This window comes from Rhopalosiphum maidis, chromosome 4 (genome assembly GCF_003676215.2).
Source record: "Rhopalosiphum maidis isolate BTI-1 chromosome 4, ASM367621v3, whole genome shotgun sequence".
NCBI classification, from domain to species: Eukaryota; Metazoa; Arthropoda; class Insecta; order Hemiptera; family Aphididae; genus Rhopalosiphum; species Rhopalosiphum maidis.
In genome coordinates this window covers 11,704,660-11,731,362 of record NC_040880.1, presented here as the reverse complement: position 1 = coordinate 11,731,362, position 26,703 = coordinate 11,704,660, and the positions used below count along the sequence as shown (strand labels likewise).

Here is a 26,703-nt window from a genome sequence, read left to right as displayed (position 1 = left end):
ACGTTTAGAAATAGGAAAAACATTCGAATAGTCGACGTTTCGTCGGGTGTAACATTCTCAGATTTGTGCCGATTCCAACGGCATATCAACAATATATATATATGTAATATTATGATTAATATAGCATTACACCGTGCCTACTGCATTTACCGCGTTTTACAGTATTATTATAGGTCGAGGCGAATATTTACGCCACATCGAGCTCCATTTCCCCCAAAACTTTTGCGGTGATTTATCATCGGCCCACTTCGCGTACGATTTTCCAACACACTGCGGGTACGATACATGTACGAACTGCAGTGATTAATTACAATATTAGGTAGGTATAATCTATTGTATTTTGTTTATAAACCGCCAAATGGTTTATTCCGTGCGTGTCGGTGTTGATTTTTTTATCTTTTTTTTTTTTTTTTGTGTGTGCACTTTAACACGCGTAATTTATTCGAGCTTGTAAATTTCAATGATCCAATAAGTAGACGAACGCCGCGCATACTTCAGTAGTCAAGCCCGCGAAGGTAGTAAAACGTAGAATACCGATTACTACAATAAGGAAATATTAATTATACAACACTCGATCGCGCGTTTCACGATATCACAGTAATAAGTACAATATTTTATAAGAGTATTTTATTCATTTTTATTCTACCTCGCCTTGTATACTCCAATTCTCAAGCTATTTCCCGGGAACTATATTATCATTATTATTATGAAACACGGAATATTATTATTTTTTGTGTAAAAAATAATATTACGATTTAACGCGATACTTGTTGAATTTAACCTGAAATTTATACTAATCATTGTAGATCTTGTTCGGAGGTACAATTACAACATGTTTACACGATAGAACCGTTATAACCAGTTATACTAACTAGTAACTATTACAATATAACCTATCTTAATGTTCACATTTCGACGTATCTATGTATTAAAATCGCCGTTCAATCTACGAATACTGTATTATTGTATAAATAGATACACAGTTATAATATTTCTTCGGTTTTCGGTACATTGATGAGTACAGTTTTTTTGTTGTCGACCGACGACCGTTTTCACTACAAACTATACGTAAATCGCGTACCGATCCGCATACGATTAGCTCGACGGCCGTAACGATAATAATAATAAAATATTTGCCAAGACTATGGCCCTAGAAAGTCGTACCTAGCTTTGCAGTTGACCGTAGATACATACATCCGTATTCGCATGGAGACGAGAGGTCTGATAAAATGACCAGTACATCTTAGGTTGTGACGTCACCAATCCCATGTTATCCTGTAATGAATGAGAGGAAGCAAATGAGAGAGAGATAGATAGATAGAGAGAGAGCGATGTTCAGAGAGAGTATAGTATTAGAGTCTCGAACGCGTAGATATCAGATATCTGTCTGCATAAATAATAATCATTATTACCAACGTTGGCCCTAATCCTCGAGTACCCAACTACCCGGGCCGTTATTAACTTTCAAAGAAAGGAAATTGGAAACGTCTGCATTTTTTCGACGGATAGACAAAGCATTAAAAATAAAAAAACAATTTCGATACAATGAAATGTACAATAGTTATTAATATGTTCAGGAACTTATCAAAACCAATAAAACGCAAAAATCTTCTTTGCATTTTCTTCGATCTGACATATTATTATTATACAAAAAATGTACACTGTCGATACGTATTTAACAAGGGGGAACGCATTATCAATAATTATTAATTAATAATTTATTGTGTCGCCTATACACTTACCCATACCCGACCTGTCCACGTCCAGTGGTATTCCGGAAACCTACATCCGGATGCGGGCGCGAAGACGGGCGCGGGCTCCCACCGAAACGGGTTCAAGGATGTGACCTCCATACCGGTCGCGTATATGTGTCGACTATGTGGGCGTGCCGGGACGCTATATATAGCTAGCAGCTGCGTAGAAAGCAACCGGAATCGTAGGTATACACACGACGCGATGTATTTTATATATTACACGTTGCGTACGTGTGTACTCCGATAGAATAATATTATAATGTAGTTTATAATAATATATGATATACGCCGCCGATACGGCGACGATGTCATGTCCCACGAAAATCGTTTCTCCAGAAAACTGGTACTTTCTAAACGGCCGAGACCCGCAGCCGCCCCCGGGGAAATTTCTCTCCAATCCCCACCACACGGCGGACTCGTAATAATCGTATCTCATCGCGACGTTTAAGTGCCTACTGTTTTACTTTCGATCACATTTACAAAAGCCGTTTCATCTGTGCCCCCCCCCCCGTACCCATCACGGTTATTTAAACGCGTTCTGCGTTGTTTTTTTTTCTTAATCGAAAACGATTTATTTACATTTCGTCGTCCGTCGCAACGGTCTTTATTACTTTTTTGTTCATCGATAAATGCGTGTACAGGTGTAGCGTGCTTTACGCGTTTTCTGAAGTCTGATGCAGTGTCTATACACGTCGTAAACTCCGAGTCACGATCCAATAGCAATTCACCAAATTAGAATCACTTTGTTTGCGTACCCTGCATTTACGCACAAGACAATGGTACCGAATGACTCGACGCGCATTTGACAACAATTGTAATAATATAATTGGTTTCCGTTGATAATCGGATGGAGAGGAAAACAAGGACCCTATATATATATATATATATATATAAGCTGATCCAACAATGTTTGTCTGACAATTAATGATCTTCTGCGACTTCGTAACAATATATAATTATATCAAACGCTTTAACACATTTTCAAATGTATATTTAATTAAACTATGTAATCATATTACATATTTATTTTATGTTAGAAAAATGATGTGAACTGACCTCTAATAAAAATGCGGACAATATTTTTGAAGAAAAATGTAAACTATATTATGCTGTTTTTATTATTATTATTATTTTTTTTTTTTACCGATTTCGGGGCTATAAACATATTTCACTCAATTTATTACCTACTATATAGAGGTACACGTAATTCTCACAATCCTTCTTATTGTGTTTGTTTGAATTTTTATATTTTCTCCGGAACCTTGGATATTATTATAATATTGATGGACTTCCGTTAAAAAAAGTATTTGCATTTATATGAGTTATATTTATAATAGAGAGGAAAATAGAGTGGCATAATCATTTTTCTATAATACTTACAATTATTCTAGTTGAACAACCATTTTTGAGGAAGGAAAAAAATATTGACATTCAATATTCAAACATCCAACAATGTGAGCGTATTTCCTGCTTCTATAAAACGTGATGTTATATTGAAGTGTCGTGGACAATAAATATACAGTCGGTGTGTGTAGTGTGTTACGTTTATCACAACAATGCTGCGTGGTACATCAATCTAACATAAATAATATCTATAAAATATTTTGACTGATCAGCACATTATACTTACGTGTTTTTTTTTTTTATATATATTTAAAATAGCTAACCTTGGATTTTTTTTTTTTTATCCAATAATTTAAAAAAAATAATTCTACATACAAAAATCGCGGGAGGGGAACTAGTGAGCACGACGTGTTATCATTTATTTCAAAACAGGCGGTTTTGTGGCTCTAGTCGGCGATATAGAGCTCAACTCTAAATACATTGCACCAAGAGCGCATACTCGTGCTTATAACACGCAGCCAACTGATTATCATCGCGTTCGCCTTTAGGGACTGAACGGATTTCCGAAATCCATAAATAAACGTATAATAAACACAATATAATATGAAGCGTTCTTAGATATCTGTGTCGATAATATCGAAAAATTATTCTCATATAAAAACGGATTTCTCTTTTTATTAAAATCATACGGAAATCAAACAATATTATTTTTTCTGTTATGTATAGACTATAATAGCTTACATTTTATTTTTATTTTTTTGTTGTTGTTTAATTCTATTGAAAACCAGCAAAGTACAATTAACATATATATTTACCTCTGTGATCGAATAATGTCGAACACGTTAAGTATATATTATTATACTCGTCGACCGCTATTTATCGACTATGTATGTACACAAATAACGAGAGAGTCAGTGACAACACGTCTTCTATTTTACTAGCCGTCCTTAGCATTTAAACGTGTCTCTGTATAAAAAATTTCACCGCTGTACGACGCGTTTCCGTCACACGATTTCTTAAATTGTGAGAAAATCATTTTTAAACTGCTCAGGCATTTTCACATTTTCTTTTTGCAGTGTACTGAAATATCAGTCATATCATGTGTTTACGTAATTGCATATCGTATACACTGTAGGATGCGGCGTAAACGAAAAAACGCAGAGCCGCAGGCCGGTGCAGGTCATGAATTATTATTTTAAATGCGCCGTCCGCTGCTGTACACGGTGTGCGCCGTGTGCGGTTATAATATTAAACGCTATTGATTTGAGTAGACGATAATATAATAATATTTTAAACGCAAATAACGTTCGATTGCGGTGCCGCGCGTATATATTTTGCCACAGCCGTCGTCGTCGGGTTCGCGCAGGAATGCAGTTATCGAATTTTAAGGAGGCCAAACTGGTCGTGCGCCGTTGTCTCCGGACCGGAGCGCGCGCGTACCACTTATTATTATTATTATTATTTTTGCGGTGGCCGTCCCATTTCGCGCGAACAGCCGCCGCCGCCGCCGCGAGACGGATTAATAGCTGATAAATAATTACGTTATTATTTGTAGGTAGGTACGTGTTTTTATCGGACGCGTGGCAGTCGAAATCGTTTCCTGTCCCGTTATTCCTCGCCAAAATATAATAGGTACAATATTATTATATGGTCGACGCGTTTCCGCACGATTCGGCGGTGTCGTCATTCGGCACACGATATTCCATCACTGCACCGCAATGGCCAACGCAATAATGTCGCTATTAATTATTCGAAAACTCGTCTGTGAAACGTTCTAAGAGCACATTCGCCGTCCCTAGCGCGATGACACATCGGCAGCGAATTCGCCGCCAAACGATGGTAATATAATAATATCCATCGAATAACCGCCGTCGGAGATTTTTCTAATAAGCGACCGCGCGTTCCCGCGAGTCGATCCCGTTTTCCCGTTTTTGGTAGATTGCAGGACAAGCCACTCGCGGTGGAAAACCGACGGAAAATGTAGGTAAATTCCAATGAGATATCGCCGTGATAACTCTGCTATTACTGTGCGACGATGATATTATGAAGCTGCTACGCGGTGATGCGATTTTCATTGATTTTTTTCACGATCGACGACGCGCGCGATCGGATTGTCAAATATACGATTAACTCGTACAAAGACAAGTACCAAGTATAATATGCTCACTCAGCCACAACAACCCCCATTTCGTCATAAATAATGAATTTATTCAAACTCTTATTTTTGAAATTGTTTAGCATATATTTAAAGATCACATTTTTGAATACTTTGAATTATATACTATTTGTGCTGTCTTTTGGTGATACTATCTTCTTTTTTTTCGAATGAGTATCGTTCTTCTCAAAACAAATTGTCAATTACGTGATTTCTTCTTTAATTTTGACATTTTAATCGAAATTCGAATGATAATTTTTTGAGTTATTAACTTTGTGTATATTAAGAATAAAAGAACCACAAACACAATAACTATTATTAACATTTTATAATTTATAAAAATTATTCAAGTATGATAAACAGTAAATATAACCGTCTAATTTCTATTTTTGTAAAACCGTTTTTAAAAACTATTATCGTTAGTATATTATATATTTCAATAGCTCGGGGACTACTAGTATGCATTTAAATTTAGTTACATTACCATTTTTAATAAAATCATCTGCTTAAAAATGTACAGTGAAATGAGTAAGTTTTAATTAAAAAAAAAAAGAAAAGATGTTTGTATCGCCACAGCAGAATAATACTCTTTAAATGGTATAAGAAATTTAAAAAAATGAAAATATGGTCCTGAAATGTGCTTATTAAAAAAAATTCAAACAACAGTATTTGACTTCTCTTTTATAGGCGAGAAAAAAACGAGCGTGAACATTTGTCGTTTTCTGTTCAAACGACTTATTGCTCAATGTTTATATCGATTAACACTAAAAGTCTTTCGAATCTAGTGAAATACTTCTATACGGGCGTCCCCGATAGGACGGGTCATCGTAGTATAAACCTATAATTATAATATTTCAATATCGTAATGTATGGTACGCACAACTACGTTTTGTAGGTGTAGTTATGTAGGTACTGTGCAATGCGGATCGCGAAACACCATAAATTAATATGAAATTCATTACAATAATAATAAATCGATTTACACATTGGTCGCATTTTAACGTTATGCACACTCGTGCCAAGAACGTTGACCTATACGTCGCACCATATAATAATATTATGTATACCGCACATATGCATATACAAAATACAAGACGCCGTTAAAATAATAATACTGCCGGTGGGTTAACGGATCTTCGGTAAATTTATTTTATTATCATTATTATTTTGTTATTAACAATTCGCCCATATCACGTGCGACTGTGCGAGATAATTAGTTTATGAGGAATTCGTTTTATTTTTTGTATTCTAAACATTGCATTTTTTTTTATGAATATTTACAACATTCTAAGATTTTTATTTTTTTATGTGGATGATCCATATTTTTTTCAAATAACACTTCCATATTTCTTATTCTCCGAAGTAATATTTTTTTGCATACTAAACTTTGTTGCAATATTAACATTAAATATTGTTGAACTGATGTTTTATTATTTATAAGCATTTAAAGTTTAAATTAACGGAGTAGTAGTGCAAAAGTTTGTGGTGTATCAGCCTCTGTTACATCATCACAGTCTCGTTTTTTATCTTTAAATATTTACAAGTTATAACAATAAATAAGAGACTATAGTCTATTTTATAAAATGTTTCAATTTTTTTTTAACATAATACCAAAAAAATATTCTACTTTGGAGTATAAAACTAAAATCAATAGCTATGATGTTTGCGAAACAATGAAATAAATATCTAAGATTATAATATAAATAGAATTTGATTTTTTTTAAAAATATTTTCATTGACACAGTTCAAGTAAAAATTTACAAAATATTAATATTAAAAAAAAAAAAACTTATTAGTCTTAGCAATGAGAAAAATCATTATCGTATAACGAAAACCACGGTAGGTATAGTTACAACGTTCTTTATTATTGTTATTATTAATTTAAATTTTAAGTAGATATACTACTGTGTTCAGCATGAGTAATAATAATATTATTATTATCGTGACGCAGGTGGCGTGACTGACCAAAATACGATATTTCGCTACGTATTATAATCCGAGATTAAATTGGAAAAACGATCAACGTACGCACATCCCACCCTACACAAGTAGTTATAAGTACTTATAAGTACTTAAAGTTTAAATGAGCGGAGTTGTAGTGGACCAAAATGTTGCGGGGTACCAATGTATTTCCACACCACTCATCTAAACTTTAAATACTTATAAGTTATAACTAATATTGACTACTATAGCTAGATATTCAATTTTCATACATCCGAGTTGTAAGAAAATTAGTCTGGTTATAGGAATATAAAATAAAAAATGTATGAAACAATCGTAAGAACTTTAAAATAATAACTACAGTGCTAAAAATGTTTTACAAAAAATATAAAATAAAATCAAACATTTTGTTTTTAATATCTTTAAATTATGGAGAAAAAAAAATGTTATCAAAAACGTTAACGCTGTTAGACGTAATTTTTACTATAAAAAGAGTCGCTTAATATTATACAAGCCACGACAACAGACTAATTTATCGCACAGACGATGACGTGCTGCGAGTGCATTATTTTATCGCCGCCGGACGTCATTATTTAATATTTTTATCATTATTATATTATATTGGACTAGCGTCTCGTCTTTCCGTGTATACCCGCCAATGTTTATTATATTGGCTTTGACGATGACGGTTTTTCTTTTCTTTTTTTTTTCAATTTTCATCGAGTACTTTTCCAAGCATTATAGTGTTGGAAAAGTGTCGTGTAGTATTATTACTACTCCGTTTATAAAGATCGGAAATAGTGTGGTAAGCGATGCGTTTAAGTAATAGGTATACTTCTCTGGTCGACGTTTTTTTTTTTTATCAGTCATCAAGTGCGGTGTTTACCAAACTATGAGAATCGGTTTTTGAATCCAATGATTTATCCACCGAATTTTGAGTGTGAAAAAATACAGTCGTCGCATTTCACCAACGAACTATAAATCCATATTGATTAACGACCGTTGCGCCGTTGCGTGGTTGCCATAACATTAATACGACTTTTTTTTTATATCATACTTCTTACAAGTGTCCGTCTATTCCGCGGACACGTATAATCAAGTCCTGAGCTTTACTTTGATCTATGGACAGCGCAGGAGAGGGGTGTAAATAATGAATATGAATTTCACACTAAGGGCTATGTTTTAAAACGTAATCGGATACGTTTTCGCAAACTTGTTTCGTTTAAATTCAAGATTCGATTTTTACGCAGGTATCTGAACTGACATTATTTTTTTAATTTTTTTTTGTCGAATGCCTCTAAAGCTTAATGTTTGTCAATCTAAAAATCAAAATGTTGCAATATATAAGACTAAATTATTTGTATTTTTCCGGCGCATAGTCATGGGTTTGACGATAAAACGACCGACCGAGATTTACCAGCCGGTGGTGCTTATGGCTGATACTATTAAATCAAGTGTGACATAAAACCTGTCTGTGTCTCTAAATATTTTTACGTAGATCATTATTCGTTATCATTATCTACGTCATTATTATAAGATAATTTTATCATCTATATACCTATATACCTATATGTATATATAATAACACGTCCTGACTTATTGATTCATTATTGCCTATAGGCGGAACCGCTGAAGCTATGAATATGAAGTTTGGTCAGCTGTTTCGTTATATGACGTAGAGAACCGATAAGAAAATTTTTCCAAAATTCTTCGTCTAAGGAAGTTAAGAGGTATAAAAAGGGGTAAAAGGGGAAAAGTTTGTTTCTTGGTCAATTTTTTTTTTATACTTAGCATACTTTGCTTTTTATACTTTAGTCATTATAATTGTATATAATTTTGGACTCATATTTTATTATATTAAATATTTATTTACCAATACCAGGGATAACCTGTGGGATCAGTCATTAATATGACAAAACTGCCCAAATTAACGTAGAGGGGGGCTTAAATTGTTTTTATACATTATTAGATATTCATACGTAATTTATACATTACTTCTTAGTATCAAACAAATATTTCGTAGCGAATAGGAGGGTACGATTGACGGTCGGGAAACACTGGGTTCATTTCTGCAAAAAATCGTTCGTCGCCAAAACGAATATTTTATACACTTTGTGCGGATGGCGGACTGCGGTTGTTTATGAATTTAAGGGAAAGAATTTTTTATTTATTCACGATTTGGTCCGTGTTCAGGTGCGATGGTCAGTAACCCAGTGACCTTGCCATCTTCGTACGTCACCAAGTATAACAGGTTCGTGGACAACATACTGGGCCGAATCAACAAGGTGCTGAGGAAGAACTACGACCCAGTCAACGTTCGCCTACAAACACCCACACAGACCACCGACAACAAGAAGAAGGGTACCACCTCTCAAAAACCAAAAACCAAAACTAAAGTCGAATCAAGGGAAAGGTAAAACCTGTAGTCTATTTATTAAACGGGATGCATGATTCTATTCTGTAGATTATAGTATGTAAATTAACACGAATTCCCGATTTCGTATACATAATAATATGATTTACATGCTAGTCGAAAAGTTGATTATTATCAGTGATGTATTGCTAGAAAAAAAAAACCGTATGTATACGCCTTATTTACGTAGGTATGTGACAATGGTAAAAACCTTATCATCATACAATAATAACAAATGTTTGACATTTACACATTTATAAGATTACAACTCTAATTTGAATTATCTTATGTTAAAAATGTTTTAAAACTTGTACACATTATTATTTCTAAAGGTATAAGTATTTATAGTACCTATGAATTGGCTATGATAGATATTTTTTAAATGAGCAAATATTAATTACCAAGATTATGATGAAACTAAAAAAGTAAATACCCATACGCTCCAATACTCCCCCCCCCCACACACAACAATACACCATTAATTATTATTATTATTGTAATATTGCTTTATGGATGGATGTCTGTAATTAATGGATGTAATATTATAATATCACTGAAGTCACAAAAACTCCAATCGCAATAAAAATAATATTAGATACGTACGTATAAATACAATACAAATTCAAACTATAAGAAAAGAAAATTATCACGACACTAAAATATAATATTATACTTATAAATGACTTTTTAATATTTATATCAAAATTATAAATTATTTATAATAATAGTAGTAGTAACAGTTATTATAAAATGTATATATGTCCTACTGTCCTAGTAGACATATTTTTGAGTCAATTCATCCAGCATTGACGTATAGTGTTTTGTCATTCCTCCGTCGTTCGTCATCATAAAATAAATATCAAACATATTATATTAGCAGTGTATAGTAGACTGGCATACTGTTAATTGTTAATACAATTTCAAATATATAGCTAGGATCTATTTTATCATTACTTACAGTAAATAAATACATTGTAGTACATAAATTAAATATTCAATTAAATTCACCGTGAAAAGGTTTTTGAAAATTGAAATAGACGACGACAGTATAAGATCAATACGAATACAGGATAGTTTTAAGTGTTCTAAATAAATGCATACAAATCATAGCGTCGATAAACGCTCAAAAATGAGAACTCTGTAGTAATACATTTTTATTTATTTAATTTTTTATTTAACTATTAACACATCTCCAACTTTATTACTGTCATTCCTTCAAATTAAAGTCTTTGAATGACATCACTCTGCTCTTTGTATGCATCAGGATACCGGATTAATATATTATGTTAAATTCCCCATCTGTTTCTTGGTTTTCATTCTATACCGCCCCCGCAAACATTAATTTCTACCGTTCTCAATTTTTCCAAAATGCTTTATTTCAATTACCATCAATCCCATTATTCAATCGCATTCAATCTTAATATTCTCAACAAGACTGGTCGCATTAATACAATTTATAATGTAATAACACGAACAATAGCTCCAAAAATTCACAGCTACTATTTTACACACAATTGTGTTATAATACAAATAACTTATTAGTTGTTTCCTTCTTCCTTCGTTGTTGAGTTAAAGCATGAAATATTAAAAATAACTGATTTATACGCAATATATATAGAACGCTGTTTATGATTGAATTAAAACAATGAAAATATTATAATTTTGTAGTTTTCAATGGTATAGCGTATAAAGTATAAAAGACGTATTAAAGCTAAGTTGCCATATATGTTGAAAATTTTTCTGTTATCACGTTCTATCTCCTATACATCATAAACCTAATCATCATTCAACAATATGCGTACCTAACAAATATATATTAATTTATTGTACAAGTATTTAATGCTCGCGATTTGTTTAGATTGAAATGATTGCTTTTAAATTTTAATTTCTGTTTCGCGCAATCGTCTATAATCTGCTGATGACACGTGTACGTTTACAAATTCGTTTTACAACAACAGTTACATTACACACACACACACACACACATATATACAACGATGAGATTGTAATGCAATGTTTAAGACGCGCGTATCTAATTCGTTTTTATACGACATTGTACTATTGTAGCGTATTGTCGCGAGTTTAAGAGCATGCTTAAAAGTGCACATAAATACATGCAGTAAACGTCCCAGAAAATCTATTACCAAGTACTCACACAACACACAGTAGTAACGCGTATTCTACATACAACAATCGAAACGTCACGACGAATCTGCGTCGCCAACGTTTATTCAAATAATACAATGCACCGTTTTCAACTGCGCGGAAGCCTAAAATACAATAATATTATATTTATACACGATTTTCGAATACGCACACTTCAGCTGCAGTTGTAGGCACGCCCTCTCGTCTGCCCGAGAGCACTGCGCAGTTGTGCTTTAAAGACTACATAGTATCCGCCACTATTGAAACAAAAAAAAAAATATATATATTATCGCGAAAAATCGTATAAAGGGTTTTCTAGTTTTGCATATAATCCATATTTGAACGTGAAAAAAATACCAAGGTTTTGGTTTACAAAAAGGCTCTTTAATTTCGCCGATATCGGGAGGCAAAAACCGATTCGATTGTTTCACTTTCGCACCGGTAAATTTATCCCAAAGTAAATATGTAAACATCAATTGCGCCATGAAAATATCATAAAACCGCGAGCGCATATTATCAATAACCGATATTGGACCCGAACAAATCAAAAATATACATGATTCGCTATTATAATATTATTAGAGCAGACTATCTACTAGATACCTAAATAATTTTTTAAAAAAAAATACTATACTTTTTCTCAATGTTTTATTTTAACTATCTAGAATTCAGTTTACGTGATAAATACAATCAGATAGAGATGCTTTAAAATATACTCAATACAGTGTACTTGTGTCTTTGTTAGAGGTGTGAATACTTATATGTATTATGATTTACTTACAGTTTCGTCGCATGTACCTAAAGTGCATAAGTGTATGGTACGAGTATATCGCGTAGAACTGCATCAACATCGATCATATTGGATCCGATAATTTTTGTTTTTTAACTGCATTTTTTGGCACAGATGGTGTTTGTAACTATCATTGGTTTTGTAATTTAAATATTGACTACGAGTTGCGTTCTTAAAATTTCTTTTGTCTACCCAAAAACCGGGTTAGGTACCTATTAAAAAATAAATACGAATATGCAGTGTTGTTTCTGGTAAATGATTTGAATTTTAAAAATTGATTTTATTTATAATATTAAACCTTCTCCGTTTATTGAAGACGCGGGAATGACTACAATATTAGTGTTATATAATAAATGTGGTTAAAAATATTATTAAAACTTACCGTTCACGATTTCAGTTTTTAAAAATTGACTTAAAATTTTAGTTTTTACAATTATACGTCATCAATTAAATTTAATCGACTTTTTTTCTGATCGAAATACAATAACTCTTATTATAGCAATATAGCCACATATACAGTTGTCGAACGCGATACCATTGTATATGTCTAATTTAACGCCGATGGACTCAATTCGTTGATTTGGGACACAACTCGTAAGCACATCACTTTAGTTATCACGCGACACACATATTACTTTGTGCCTGGAATTTGGGACACACGTAGTTATATAATAGGCACTCATTATATTATCTTAGACACGGCGATGTCGGGTTCGAGCAATTTCACGCCGACTGCGGACCATATTCAACAATAACGATATATATATATATATTATAATATACTAATTATATTATATAAATTTAAATCGTACACGCCAATTTAAAATGTTAATAAATCGCAATCTGTCATATTTTCACCTGCAACCGGAAACGCGGGAAATAAGACTACCTATGCACGAAGTCTTTTCTCTCACTCGCATTAGTACCATTCCGTCGCTAATATTATACCACGCCGTGCATTTTCTGGTTACTTCCCGGAAAACTCGAGGGATTGATTTTATCGTGAATAATTTATAACTCTACGGCGAAATATATGTATATTATATCATATAATTGTGTTACCACCTGCTGCCGCCTCCGCGTTATATATATATATTATACGCTCCCTCTGAACGGCGGCGGGACGGTGGTGCAAATCCACAACCTGCAGGCTGTGCGCATTTATTCAAAACCGTATTAGACACCGGCCAAATATATTGAGACGTGGCGCCCGCGTAACCACAACTGACACCGACATTATATGCTTACTATATATATATATATACTATGTAGGTACGTGTATATTGTTTATTTGCCACAGGGAACAACATAACGATCCTTCGACTGTTAAGTGTATATATATATATATATATATTATATATATAGATTGTACATAGTTAGTTTTTGAAATCGGACAGTGTGAAAACTAAATAATAACAATATCTTCAGGTTGGATTAAATAATATCTCCTGCGTTTGACGTTTTTCGGCGTTTTATAATATCCGGAAAAAAAAAACAAAAAGTTCGTCCGTCCGTACGAAAGGGTTTATTACTTTACAGCACAATAGTTTCGTACATTAAAGCTCGTTGGCAATATTATTTTCAACGATACAAAAACAATATCAATTTCACAAGCCCAAACGCCCGATAATTCAAGCGTAACTTTTTTTGCTTTTAATGGAAACGAGGATACATTTTTTTTTTCATTACGTTTTTCGTTTGACGGTGTTTTGCTATTATTATTATTATTATTATCACTATGATTTTTATTTGTTCTCCTCTTTTGTTCTTTGAAAAAAAATATTAATAAAATCGCAATACACACATTTTAGGCGAACCCCCTTTTATGTAGACTTAGCATTTTACTGTTTGGCATTCGTCGCCATCGTCATCAGCGAGTTCACATCTACTTTAAATACGCAATTAAACGTTAATTACGCCAGTGCAGATATTTTACAGCGTCTATTTATACCTATTATAATGTTATATTACTTTGCGATGTTGCACATTTCTCGTGAACCACTTATATTAATTCATTTCTTGAAATGAAACTCTTAGTGGCCTTAGTCTCACTTTAAAGCATGAAAGAAAATGTAAGAAATTGTCATTTACTCTGTCGCCGGTTCCAATGGTATCCTTAAACTATTTATTAACAAGAACACACCTTCGGCTAATGATTTTAGTTGAAGATTTGGATTTTATTTTATTCTCAATTCATGATCAAGATTCTATTAGATAGAGGCAATATTCCGTAAGCCACTTAAAGGTCCTGGTTTTATCTAACGAATGTGCTCTGCATTTTAACTATGATCACGTTCCTTATTAACAATCATTTTTTGTTCCTTAGTTCGCTCACCACATAATTTAATATGTTTCCGTCGCTCGGAATGCATCAACCGCCAAGAACTCTCAAATTTTGAAAAGAGTGAAGCTGAAATTCCTATGTTTTACCTCTCTAACGATTTAAAATAAATATCCATAAACATCTCCTATCAACTAGCTAAAGATTTGTTTTCCCTTTCAAAACTGTAAACCAGACTCTGATTAGAAATTGAAAAAAAAAAAAACATCTTTCCGACAATATTGATTTTCCCACTGCTTTCCTAAATTAATTTTAGAGTTTCCACTCACTAAGAGAGATAACCCGTTACAATATTGTATTCTATATTCCCTTTTTTTCTATTAACTATATTTATCACATCTTACGCAATTAGCAAATAAAAACCCCATTTGATGCCTATTTTATTATTTAAAAATAATTGTCATTTTAATTTTAATTTTTAAGTTATTATACAAGTTATATCGTTTACTATTATTATATGCGTTATGCACCTATTCTTGTTTTTGTTGGTCTTCGTCCTATAAATTTATAGATAAATAAATATTGCATATGTCATCGTGTAAAACGCATATTATTTTTTTTTTTTTTAAGCGTTCGACAGGCGGAAGTGTCAAAAAATGGCACTGTAACAACTCCGGCGACCGAAAAGGCGGCAACCCATGTGCCACAGCATCCGGCTGCAGTAAACGGCACATCGACCCGAACACAGCGCAAGCACCACAAACAACATAGAGCGTCAAAGGCGCAAAACAACAAGCCCAAAGTCACCAAAAACAAGGTATGTAATATATAGACGTTAGATAGGCGAACACTTTGTGGACCTGTATCAGTCCTCTTCTTTATCATCATAACCACCAAGAAGTATATATTTAACATATTTTGAATTGGGTAGATGAAGGACCTGACCACTTTTCGTAAACAAACCTATAAACCACATTACTCAGCTATTACTCACCTCACTACCCTATAAAATCTCAAAGGTTAGTTTAGGTAAAATTATAATACGACTAACCGCATTTTTATAATAAATTACGTACAGTCCAGAACAGAACCCTATAGAGTTTCTTTACTACTGTATTATGTAAACAACTATTAAAAATGCGGACTGTTTATATTCAAAAAAGATACTTGTACTTGTATTCCAAAATTCATGCTATACATCGTTTTATTTATTACTTGTTTAATATAAATCATTTTCAAGTTTTTACGTATAATACATGTAAACATATTATATATGTGTGATATCAAAGTTTATAAAAATATTTTTCAGATAGCTTATACATTGTGTACCTACGTTTTATTTACTACGTACTACACTGTGTACAGTGAAAAACATAATAATATAATCGTGATACTTACAAAACAACCCTCTAAAAAGTACAGCCAAACAATAATAATTTTAAGAGAAATAATGGTGTAATAAAATAAAATAAAATTAATCGATTCAATTAAATTCAATTTCTGGAATTAAAATAAAAAATTTCCGGCAAACAAAAGTTAGTCCACGCCGTTCTGGTGGACCCGGTTAAAGTTTAATAATATTATATTGGCATATATTATAACACATCACCGACAGCCCTAATGTATTATCACCGATATACGCTACCGCTTTAGATTATTATAAAGGACGAGTTGTATACGCGTAGATGGCCAAATGGGTCGTTTAAATGCAGGTAAACGCAAACACGTAAAGGCGGAGACAGGCCTTTCACCGATTATATAGGTATACTCGTACAGACGTACATATTATCAAGTATATTATTATTGTCATATAAGTTCTAACATTATAAGGCTTTACACGCCCCCAATCCCAACAAATTAAATTGTTATTATTATATTTTATAATTAGGACTGGGAAATTAATGGCCTAAAAAACTAAGAAAGTGCATTCGTGGCCTAAAACTGTTAAATACCTAGTACATCTACAAAATTCACTATATAAAATTTAAAAAAATAGTATGTGTATAAAATCTCTAAATATTATATCATGCATAGTACTTCTATAGAAATAAGTTATAGTAATTATTTAGTATAATACATCATATTATGTTCTTTTTAAACATTATAGTAGAATAATATATTATAATATAAAATTCCATTAATCTTAAAACGAAATTTATTACATTTTAATTTACGTTTAAATAATATTGAAAATGAAATATCATTGAAAACCTGAAAATTCAAAATATAATTTGCTTATCTATTAAAAATAAAATGAAACCGATCGGTTTATGCGAAACAAGCATCGCATAATTATGCCACTAGAAAAAAAAATGCCAAGTGCACCGAAATCACGCCCTTATTGTTTATAATATCACGCGCTGTTCATAGTATATAGTATTAGAATATTAGCTTGTGTGGGAAAACACATTGTTATCGATTATTCGTAATATAATTACTATTTTCTAATTTTAGCCCGCTGCCAAGCCCCATGGTCCGCCCAGAGCAAGAGCCACCATGTACGGTCTAAGCAATCTGCGCCGGGACGGAGACGTCACCGTGAACGTGATGAACAGCCACACGACGGTAAAGACCAAGTTTTTGGTTGGCCCTCTAACGTTGAAAGTCGAAAAAGAGGTAAGTCCTATTATTATAATTTCCGGTACGGCCTATTGGTACTCGTCATAAATTATTATCATATTAATTAATAAATAATATCATACAATGTTTACCGGATATGTGACTATTATTTTATTAGCTATTTAAATGTATTATTACTTTGTTGAAAAAAACAGTTTTGTTTTTTCTACAGTGCGATAAAATAAAAAAAATAAATGTTTATTAACTTGTAACTTTAACCACAGTAAGTTATAGATTTGTTAAAATATATTTTTAATTTAAAGTGTATACGATAAACTTATTATTTTTAAAATTAACTGAAAATTTAAAAAAAGCTAAGTAATTATAATAACGGAAAATAAATTAATCTAATTACGCTATTAAGTTTGTTCCTTCGATAATTAACTACTCAACTAATCGAATTTAAAAGCTTAAGAAAATTAACTTTTTAACTACCTAGTTAATACCAACCTATACGTATATAATATTATATACTAGACAGCAGACACTCCTTAAGTTATATACTTTATAGTTTATAAGACGAATAATAGTTACTAACTTTTTATATTATTTTATACATATATATATATATCCTACTAAACTTCAAAGACTTGCCTGTGTTTACATCATTACATAATAAATAATAACATATAGGTTTATGAACTGTAAATTATTTAAGAGGTATCAACTCCCCACTATACTTATATAGGACCAATAAATAAGTTACTATATCTCCTCCCTCAATAAAAAATGAAATGAATATACTGAGTATATTATATAGGTACACGTAGTTAAATCTTAAATAACCGCGAATTCGTGAGTACTTACTAGGGAATTTTCAACAGTTTGAAAATGCATTCATAGAATTTATAATGATATTAAGATCAACGTAATACTACTATATAGGTACCGTACCAGCAATAATCAATGCCTTTATTGTTACTACATAATACCGACGTCACGTTTTGACCGTATAAATAATTTAAGCAATCGAATTATAATTTTGATTTTTTTTTCCAATTTTCCGGTCCAACTATATTATTTCAAACTTCGATTTTAAACTCGGGCAACTATAAATGCGTATGTGTACATACAAGTACTCTATTTAAATACAGTCCATTTGTAAAGTTAAAAAGGACGGAATAGGCTACTTTAATATTTAAAATAAATATCGATCACGATCACGCGTCAATTGATTTCACCGTATTTTGATTATTTTTTCCTCCGTTGACAGCTTTTTTTGTTTAATATTCAGTAAATTCACATGCGGTTAGCAAAAAAAATTTAAAATATTCTATGAAATACGCCGCATGTTCGGTATTTTAAATTAATTTTTTTTTACTTCTGTTCTACACTTTTTCGATGTTTTTTGTTCTTTTACGAATGTCATTTTAAAATTATTTTATTATTTTAAATTTGCATAAGTGCCAAAGTTATGTTACTTTTAATACTTTTACACACTATTATTTTAATAATAATAATAATAATAATAATAATAATACTTATTAATGTATTAGTGTATGCGAGAAAATACATATCGGAGGCGTGCTGGCTGTTACGGACATGTTTTGCATATATTTTCGAAACAATAAAAATATTATGCATTTTCATTTATCAGTCCTCTGTGTCCGCAAAACGTGCGCTATGTACTATGGCTTTATGTACACGGAGTTAGAATTAATCGTGGCTATTCTGCACCACTGTTATAGTGACCACGTCTCCGCTTCCCATTTATGCATGAAAAAAAAATTAATTAATTACGCAACACGACTGTGCGAGTATAATTGAAATGAAAATGTACGCGTATCGATAATACTTTGAGATGGCCGAAATGTAGTGCTTCCGGTTGTATTTTTTTTTTTTTAGAGAAAAGGACTGAGAAATTCATAAAAATAAATAGAGCGTGCTTTAACATTAATTGCTATTGACTCTTTTGATATTTACCTATATAGTTATTCGAATTTGAACCACATAATCCATATTAGTTTATTATTAATCTGGTATTCTTGATTTGTGTAGATAAAATATTATTCGGAAAATTATTCGTTTTTATAATAATTTATACTATTGGTTGGTATAATAATTTGGAATATTAAGTTCGTTTTCGATAAAATTCTCAAGTAGAAGGGAAACATTGTAATATTTAATACAATTTTCCATACTAACAAGAAGAATTAAATTAAACTAAAATATTATATATTTTTTTATTATTATTTAAATTAAATATTTATAAACTATAACAATAAATTCAACAATATGTACAAAACATTGTGAGAAAGAGATGGTTAACATGATTAACTCGAGGAGGAGGTTGTTCACTAACGACACCTAAAAATATAATTTTATTAAACAATAGCTGTCTTCTACACATAGTGAATCCCTTTGTAAATCCTTAATTTAAAATATTTTTTTTTATTTTTTTTATAAGTAAATAGATTATAGAGTATAATATTAGCAATATTATATTGAAATATTGCGCAAATAAGAATAATATATTTTTATTTACTTCATTTTATAACTTATTACTTTTAAAAAGTTAGTATTTTTCATTAAAAATAAAACGGTAGGAAATTAAGAACCAATTTTATTTTGTTTTATACTTCTTATAAAATGTCTGTATAAAATATTATTTAAGACGGGTTTGTGAAATATTAAAAAACTATAGTTTTTTTTTTTTTAGTTAAAAAAACAAGGTAAAAAAAAGTTTTTAAAAGGGAAACAAAATATTTAAAGTGCACTTTTTTAAACAAAACATTTTAACCTATATTAGTATATTTTGTTAACGTCTTAAAAAGTAGTATTTTATTTATAAGCTATATTATAACATATGATGTAGTCTTAACTAGTAATATATTTAGCGAAGTTAAACAAAAAAATTGATGTTCTATACAATTTGACATAATTATAATAGATATTATATCGTACATCATATTTTTTTATATCTTCCGATCGCAACGATATTACTTTTCATACCTATTAATTGATGAGCGATAATCGGCGTGTCGCATATTTAACTATATCCGATTTTTGAAATTCAGTATTATATAACACTTTATTTTATATTATAACGTTATACTTGATGTATTACTAATATTATATTATAATACGTGTGGCAGCGTGTGGGGTTCGATTGAAAAGTTGTACGTGTGCCTCTAGACGAACTGAATTATTCGGAAAAAAAAAAATAATAATAAAATCTTAAGGGAAAAAAAACGCAGGAATTTTACGGCGCACCGGCTTTGGTGTAAATTGCGTTGCGGGTGATACGCCGGATAAAGCGTTTCGGGTCTGATACTTTTGAGATCATAAATCTTAGCGCCGCCACCACCGCCACCACACAGCTACCGAAGTGCGTGTTGTCGTTAACGAGCTATGTTACAGAGCCTTGTGATGCTACTGAAATATCAGAAATTCATATATTTTATATTTCTTTAGACTTTGCCACGCCGGACTCGTGTTTACTGTGTACATAATATATTTACTGTTATGTATACAGCGGCGTTGTACGAATATAAACCTAATAAGTTTATGTTTTATATAATATTGTGTGCGTCAAAATATCAAACGGTTCTAAGATGTTAAATTGCTATTAACTCCGTATACAGAATAATTTTGTTACAAACGTAGTCCCCCGTGATAAATTTACATAAATTGTGGTATAATAATTAAATTATTTACGCTTACTAGATATTATATTATACTAGCTGGTTATATTGTTATGTCTCTTTGAACTTTTGAAGAGATTTAATAAAAACCTCTCTATGTCACCAATCATAATATGTTTCCTAACATTGACCGCAATCTGAGTATGATGGTGACTACATAAGGTACAATAAAATAAATCTATTTTATTTATTATTATCTATGTGCACTACACATATTTTATTTATCGTAATATTAATATTTTTAATAATACAAACTATTAAGTACAACTGCTTAGATTAGGTATAAACGTTATACTACGTACACTTACATTATTTTACGTAGTTACATTATGATATACATTATAAGCCGAAGAGCTCATCGTGGACGATGTGACCACGTGCGCAATTTCGATGAATATGCTGAGAATAATATTGAAGCCTTTTATTTTTGATCTAGTTTTTTTGGATCATGGATTTCACAAAAAATAGCAACTTCTGCTCCCCCATCCCCCCTTCAAATTTCGTCTACGGTTGTAGCATTAAATTTATTTTTATGGTTGCAGTGCTTTATAAACTCTATTTTAAATGTGCCAAAACGCCCAAAACTGTATATTATTATAAATATACGTTTGAAATAGGTACTTGTATTTAAGCCAAAATATATGAGGTTTTATGCCAGGTAGATAGTTGGTGAACAATGTCACTAAAAATATCGTAAATTGCAATGTATATATTTATGATAGGTTATTCTAACATTTTAAATTCTCGTCAAGTTGACAAGAAAATACCTACTCGTTTTTTCTACAAAATGTGCTCGATTATTTTTAAAGTTAAAAAGTATAGTGTAGAACGTGGCACTGAAACCTATAAATCATAAAAATAGCATTCAAAGTAGGTTGTGATAAATGGAAAAGAACGCTTGTCTTATTGCGTTTTAAGATTGCCCGAAATGAGTAGTCGCCTACGTAAATTATGTGTGTTCCGAGCCCTACATATAAGTTATGTATTATGCGGTCGATCAACTATTCAATAACGTATGGTAATACGTAGTCATGCGGCTATATCATACATAATGATCTAAAAACACTAATGACGTACAGTTTGTCGATTGATTGAAAAATCGGTATCCCCTTTTAGGCGTTTTTGCATAATACATGTTTTTAGCAATCGTAATAGAAGAGACTGAAGCCGTCGAATCATACATAGGTATGGCGTTAAAATAATTGCAATAGGTACGTCATGAATCGAGGTTATTGATTTTCCAATTAATAAACAAACTGCAGTATAATACCTACCCGTGTACACTAATATTTTATCGTCATAAAATATCTTCGTGTAGTTTACTAATTCGCTTTGTTTTGTGTTGTCATAGTTCGGACGAGGTGCCAAAAAGGAGCTGAGATCGGCGACCGCCACCACCGGCGAACTGGTCGGCCGACTTAACTTGCGAGTGCTTACCGGCGGCGCGGCCACGTTGCACTCCATCCGTGTACACCAGCCAAAACAAGTACACGACCATATTTTCCGACAGACACGAATAATAATATAATATAATACTACGAACATCATTTATGTCCATTGATATTATATTATAGACATAATATAATGTTTAACTGCGGTGACGGGCTGTAGACACACTACTAATCAATATCAGTTATTGCTTTGCGGGATGGGTTGCGGCCGTTGAAGTGTCTAGAAAATGCGGATTTTTATTATTTTACTTCATATAAAATCGATATCACGCGATCATAGTTAACGCTTTACAAAAAATTACCATTGACCGTCGTAATCGTATCTTCGTTTTTACGTATAAGTCGTGGAAACGGTAAACACGTCGTACACGTCATATTAGTAACGATTACGTTTTTTAACAACTAATTTTTAAAACCTGACTAAGTCGGATAAACAATAATAATTGCGTTCTACAACATCTAAATCTATTAATAGAAATCATCATTAAATATTATTATTATTATTATTATTATTGTTTTTGATGTTTTATAATTTGAGCGCACGTACATTTACCTTATTTTTTTTCCCCAAAACCTATTAATAAGTATACGCTATTATAATACATTACATCACCCACCTCCGCGCCTATCATAATCATAACAATATAATCGAATGTCTCTGCGCACACGAATATAACGTTTCAGTTAGAATCGCCACCTTCAACTCGTAGGGCACGCGTCATAACGACATCGGTCCGGATACCGCGTCGATTTTCGTACCAGAAAAATATGTGCGCGCGTCTTATAATAAACTGCTCGCCGGCGCATCGACATAACATAACAATAACGGCTGTAATAAATAATACACAACAAAACCGCAATCGGGGAAGCAACTGGTGGGGCAATAACACGTGCATGCGGTGAATGGTTGGCGGGCGCGTGCTTTGTCCATATTATCGCGCTGTTAGGGACCCCAACGAGAAGTTTTTGCCGAACGTTAATGCTTAACGGTTTTAGCTGCAGATTGACAGCCCGGACGACCACGACAAGACTAGGGAGTACATGTGGAGACGGTCAAACATGATCGCCCACCTCGTGTCGCAGAAACTGACGTTCGCCACGAAGTCCATGTTGCAACCGGTCCCGCAAAAAACCGCGGCCTCTAAACCATAGTAGGTGTGTGTTGTGTACGACCACGCGACGTGTTCGCGGCGGTGTACTATGATAATTATAATATTATATAATATTATAATATATTATTATATATTTTATGTAAATGTAAAAGGCCAGGTCCCCTCCCCATCTGCTAGGGTGAAATTACTGGGTAAAATTATAATATCATTTCCATATTTTAAACACCCCATCACGATAAACGTAAATCACTTGAACTCACGAGTCTATTGCAATGGAATAATATTCGTTACGGAAAAGAAAATTTCCGTAAGACAAAATGAACCTAATAAAATGCCCCTTTGGTTACGCCATCGGCTGTGTCTTTTCAACTCTATACAACAGTAAATATCTTTACATAATATAAAATATTAAAATATATCATCTTTTGAACGCAATAGAATTCAATATTATGAGTTTTGTTATTAAAGTATAAAGCCTTTGAATAGCAGACACTCGCGATTTCGTCCGCTATCCAAAGGGGAAGATGTTTGAAATTCATAAAGAATAGACGAGTAAAAGAAAATAATATTTGCAATGTTAAATTAAATTATAATATTATTATTTAATGTTTTAATGACGTAATAATTTTGATATTTTAACAATGCATATTTGAAATATATATATATATATATAAAAGTAATGCATATACATATAAATTCAATTCAATTTAATATGAAAAAATCTGTTTTTGAATAAGTCCGTTATCGATATACTATTATAAGCGTGCTTTTCTGTCGTCGTTTCGACATTATTTTGAAATTAAAATTAAAATACACGTCGGCTATTCGGAGGCTTTCTTATTGAAAAGTTATGCAAATTCCTCGTTCCTAAAAATAGTCTGTTATTGGGACTTTTGACGTGTCCGTTGGTGAAGTTATTACGGTATTATATTTACAATATCATTGTGATACCTATTATGCCTATACTAATACAACTGTATATAGTAATGCGCTGGTCATATCCACTCCGGTTCAGGGTGGTCTAATAATATTGTGTACCTATCTACCGTGTTATGGGTATACGTATTCTTCTTCGCAGGGTTCTTCGCATTCAATGATTTCCAAACAATTGTTTCTAAACAGTAGACACCATTATTATATATAACTTTATGTGTTTTTAATTAATTTTATGCGTATCTATTAAACATATACCTGTGAGTTTTTGTTCAAATCACAATTTTTCTATACATACACTACACCTGTCTACAGACTAATTCACCAGTGTTGAATAATACTATTTTTCGATATATAATATAATATATCAAGCACCGTTGGAAAATACTGGTGATTATTTTTACTAGTGATACGACTCAGAAAACACGACAAATGATTAAATTATTGTGTAACATAACACCTTCAGCTGTTCAATAAATTAATTATTATAAACGAATCATATATTACATCGGTCGCAGTCGTCGTGTCTTATTATTATTATGATTAACAGAAGCTCCGAGAAATGTTTCTGGGGAGTTGTACACTAGACACGGGTAATGTCTACTGATCGAATCTACAGAGCAATAGACCGCCCGATACAATCATCACAACGACATTTACGTCAAGACATTAGACAATAGAATCTCGTCACAAATTATGTAACCACCCCATAAAATATACGATATCGGACCTCTTATAATAGCTGGCGGTATACACCATTGCCGCATTATAATATTGCAGAGGGCGGAGGAAACGCAATGGCCTAGGTCATATATATATGGGGTTAATCACTAGTTAGTTGAACTTTCGGCGTATGAAATCATCAAATCCTCCGATAACACCCGTTGTAAATGTACTGTACAACCCCGATTTTCTGTCTACCATACCATACCGTGGCACGGTTACACAGTAGAAATTATATCGTTCTATCAAAGTTTATGTTGATACGTATATATATATGTGTGTGTGTGTGTAGTGAAATCATGCTTAATAGGAATTCATCGAAAACCATATTATCAGTTAAATCGTAGTAAAACAGGGGCGAGAGACACGGCAGAGGGTCACGCAAAATGATATTGGTAAAAATCGCAGACGTTATTGTTTTTCAAACATTCCGTATTGTAACGACTTGAAAATGTGTAAAAGCTATTTTTCAAAACGGTCGATAGTTTTTTAAGTGACGAGCGTTCTACGACAAAACAATTGACCCTGTGTGTATAGGCATTAGATTTCGACCGCCGATGGCCGTCCCAAGATCGTGTTAACGGCACACGCGCGGCTTCAGGAATATGAGTGCATTGTAATAATATTAATAACAGGACGTATAAAATAATGAGCGTTCGGCCGCCTCTGGTAGTAGTGTGTGGTGAATTAGTGATGAAACAATCATGACAAACGTGTAGTCAGTCACCCTCTCTCTCGGTAATTGTTCGCTATACATTCGCAGATCGCATATTACGTTTACCATCGGCGTATAATTTATTAAATACTCGCAATAGCTGTATGTTTTTGTTCTTATTTATGAAAACCCAAAGATTATTATTGGTTAAAGTTTTCATCGCTGTTGTCCGTTCGAGGTACAGCGCATCACGCTGTCTGCATTATTATCATTATTATCCGTTTTATGTTTCTCTCGATGATATCGTGTAGGTGCACAAGATGTAATAACGCCATTACGCTGTCGGTTTTAGCTGTACCAAATTAGTTGTTTTCTCTTTTTTTTCGTATATGCGAATAGTTTACAAATTTACAATACAGGGGTGTACTGCTTAAACACGTTTTTGTCGGCTTTCTACGTTCAGCGTTTTGGGTGTCGACGTTAAACACAAAAACGTGCCGTCGACTTCCAGGTTTTTTTACGATTACAATAATAATAATAACAATAAAATGCGCGAGGATAAAATCCACACGGTTTTACAAGGGACGTACCGATAGTAGATGTACGCTCTGAAATGAGATGATTGCTTTATTATTTACCAGGAAACCGTTAACACCTTGTAAGGACTAAGGTGTAATAAAAAAAATGACCTGTAAAACGCTATAGCATATAAAATCGGGATACAATCGTAAAATGAAAATGTA

At 32.4% G+C, this 26,703-nt stretch overlaps 1 protein-coding gene across 5 annotated transcripts in view; it reads left to right on the top strand.

The window, feature by feature from the left end:
* Positions 1-26,703, top strand: part of LOC113550535 (acidic repeat-containing protein-like) — a 34,325-nt gene that overhangs the window by 7,415 nt on the left and 207 nt on the right. For 3 of the 5 annotated variants that reach the window (XM_026952429.2, XM_026952432.2, XM_026952433.2), the window contains 5 exons: positions 9,388-9,607; positions 15,454-15,640; positions 17,278-17,439; positions 22,438-22,572; positions 23,534-23,692. In XM_026952429.2, coding sequence (XP_026808230.1) covers positions 9,388-9,607; positions 15,454-15,640; positions 17,278-17,439; positions 22,438-22,572; positions 23,534-23,689 — 860 coding nt within the window. In that variant the 3' untranslated portion in view covers positions 23,690-23,692. The remainder of the gene's footprint in view (positions 1-9,387; positions 9,608-15,453; positions 15,641-17,277; positions 17,440-22,437; positions 22,573-23,533; positions 23,693-26,703) is intronic. The other 2 variants (XM_026952430.2, XM_026952431.2) reach the window with 2 other exon arrangements.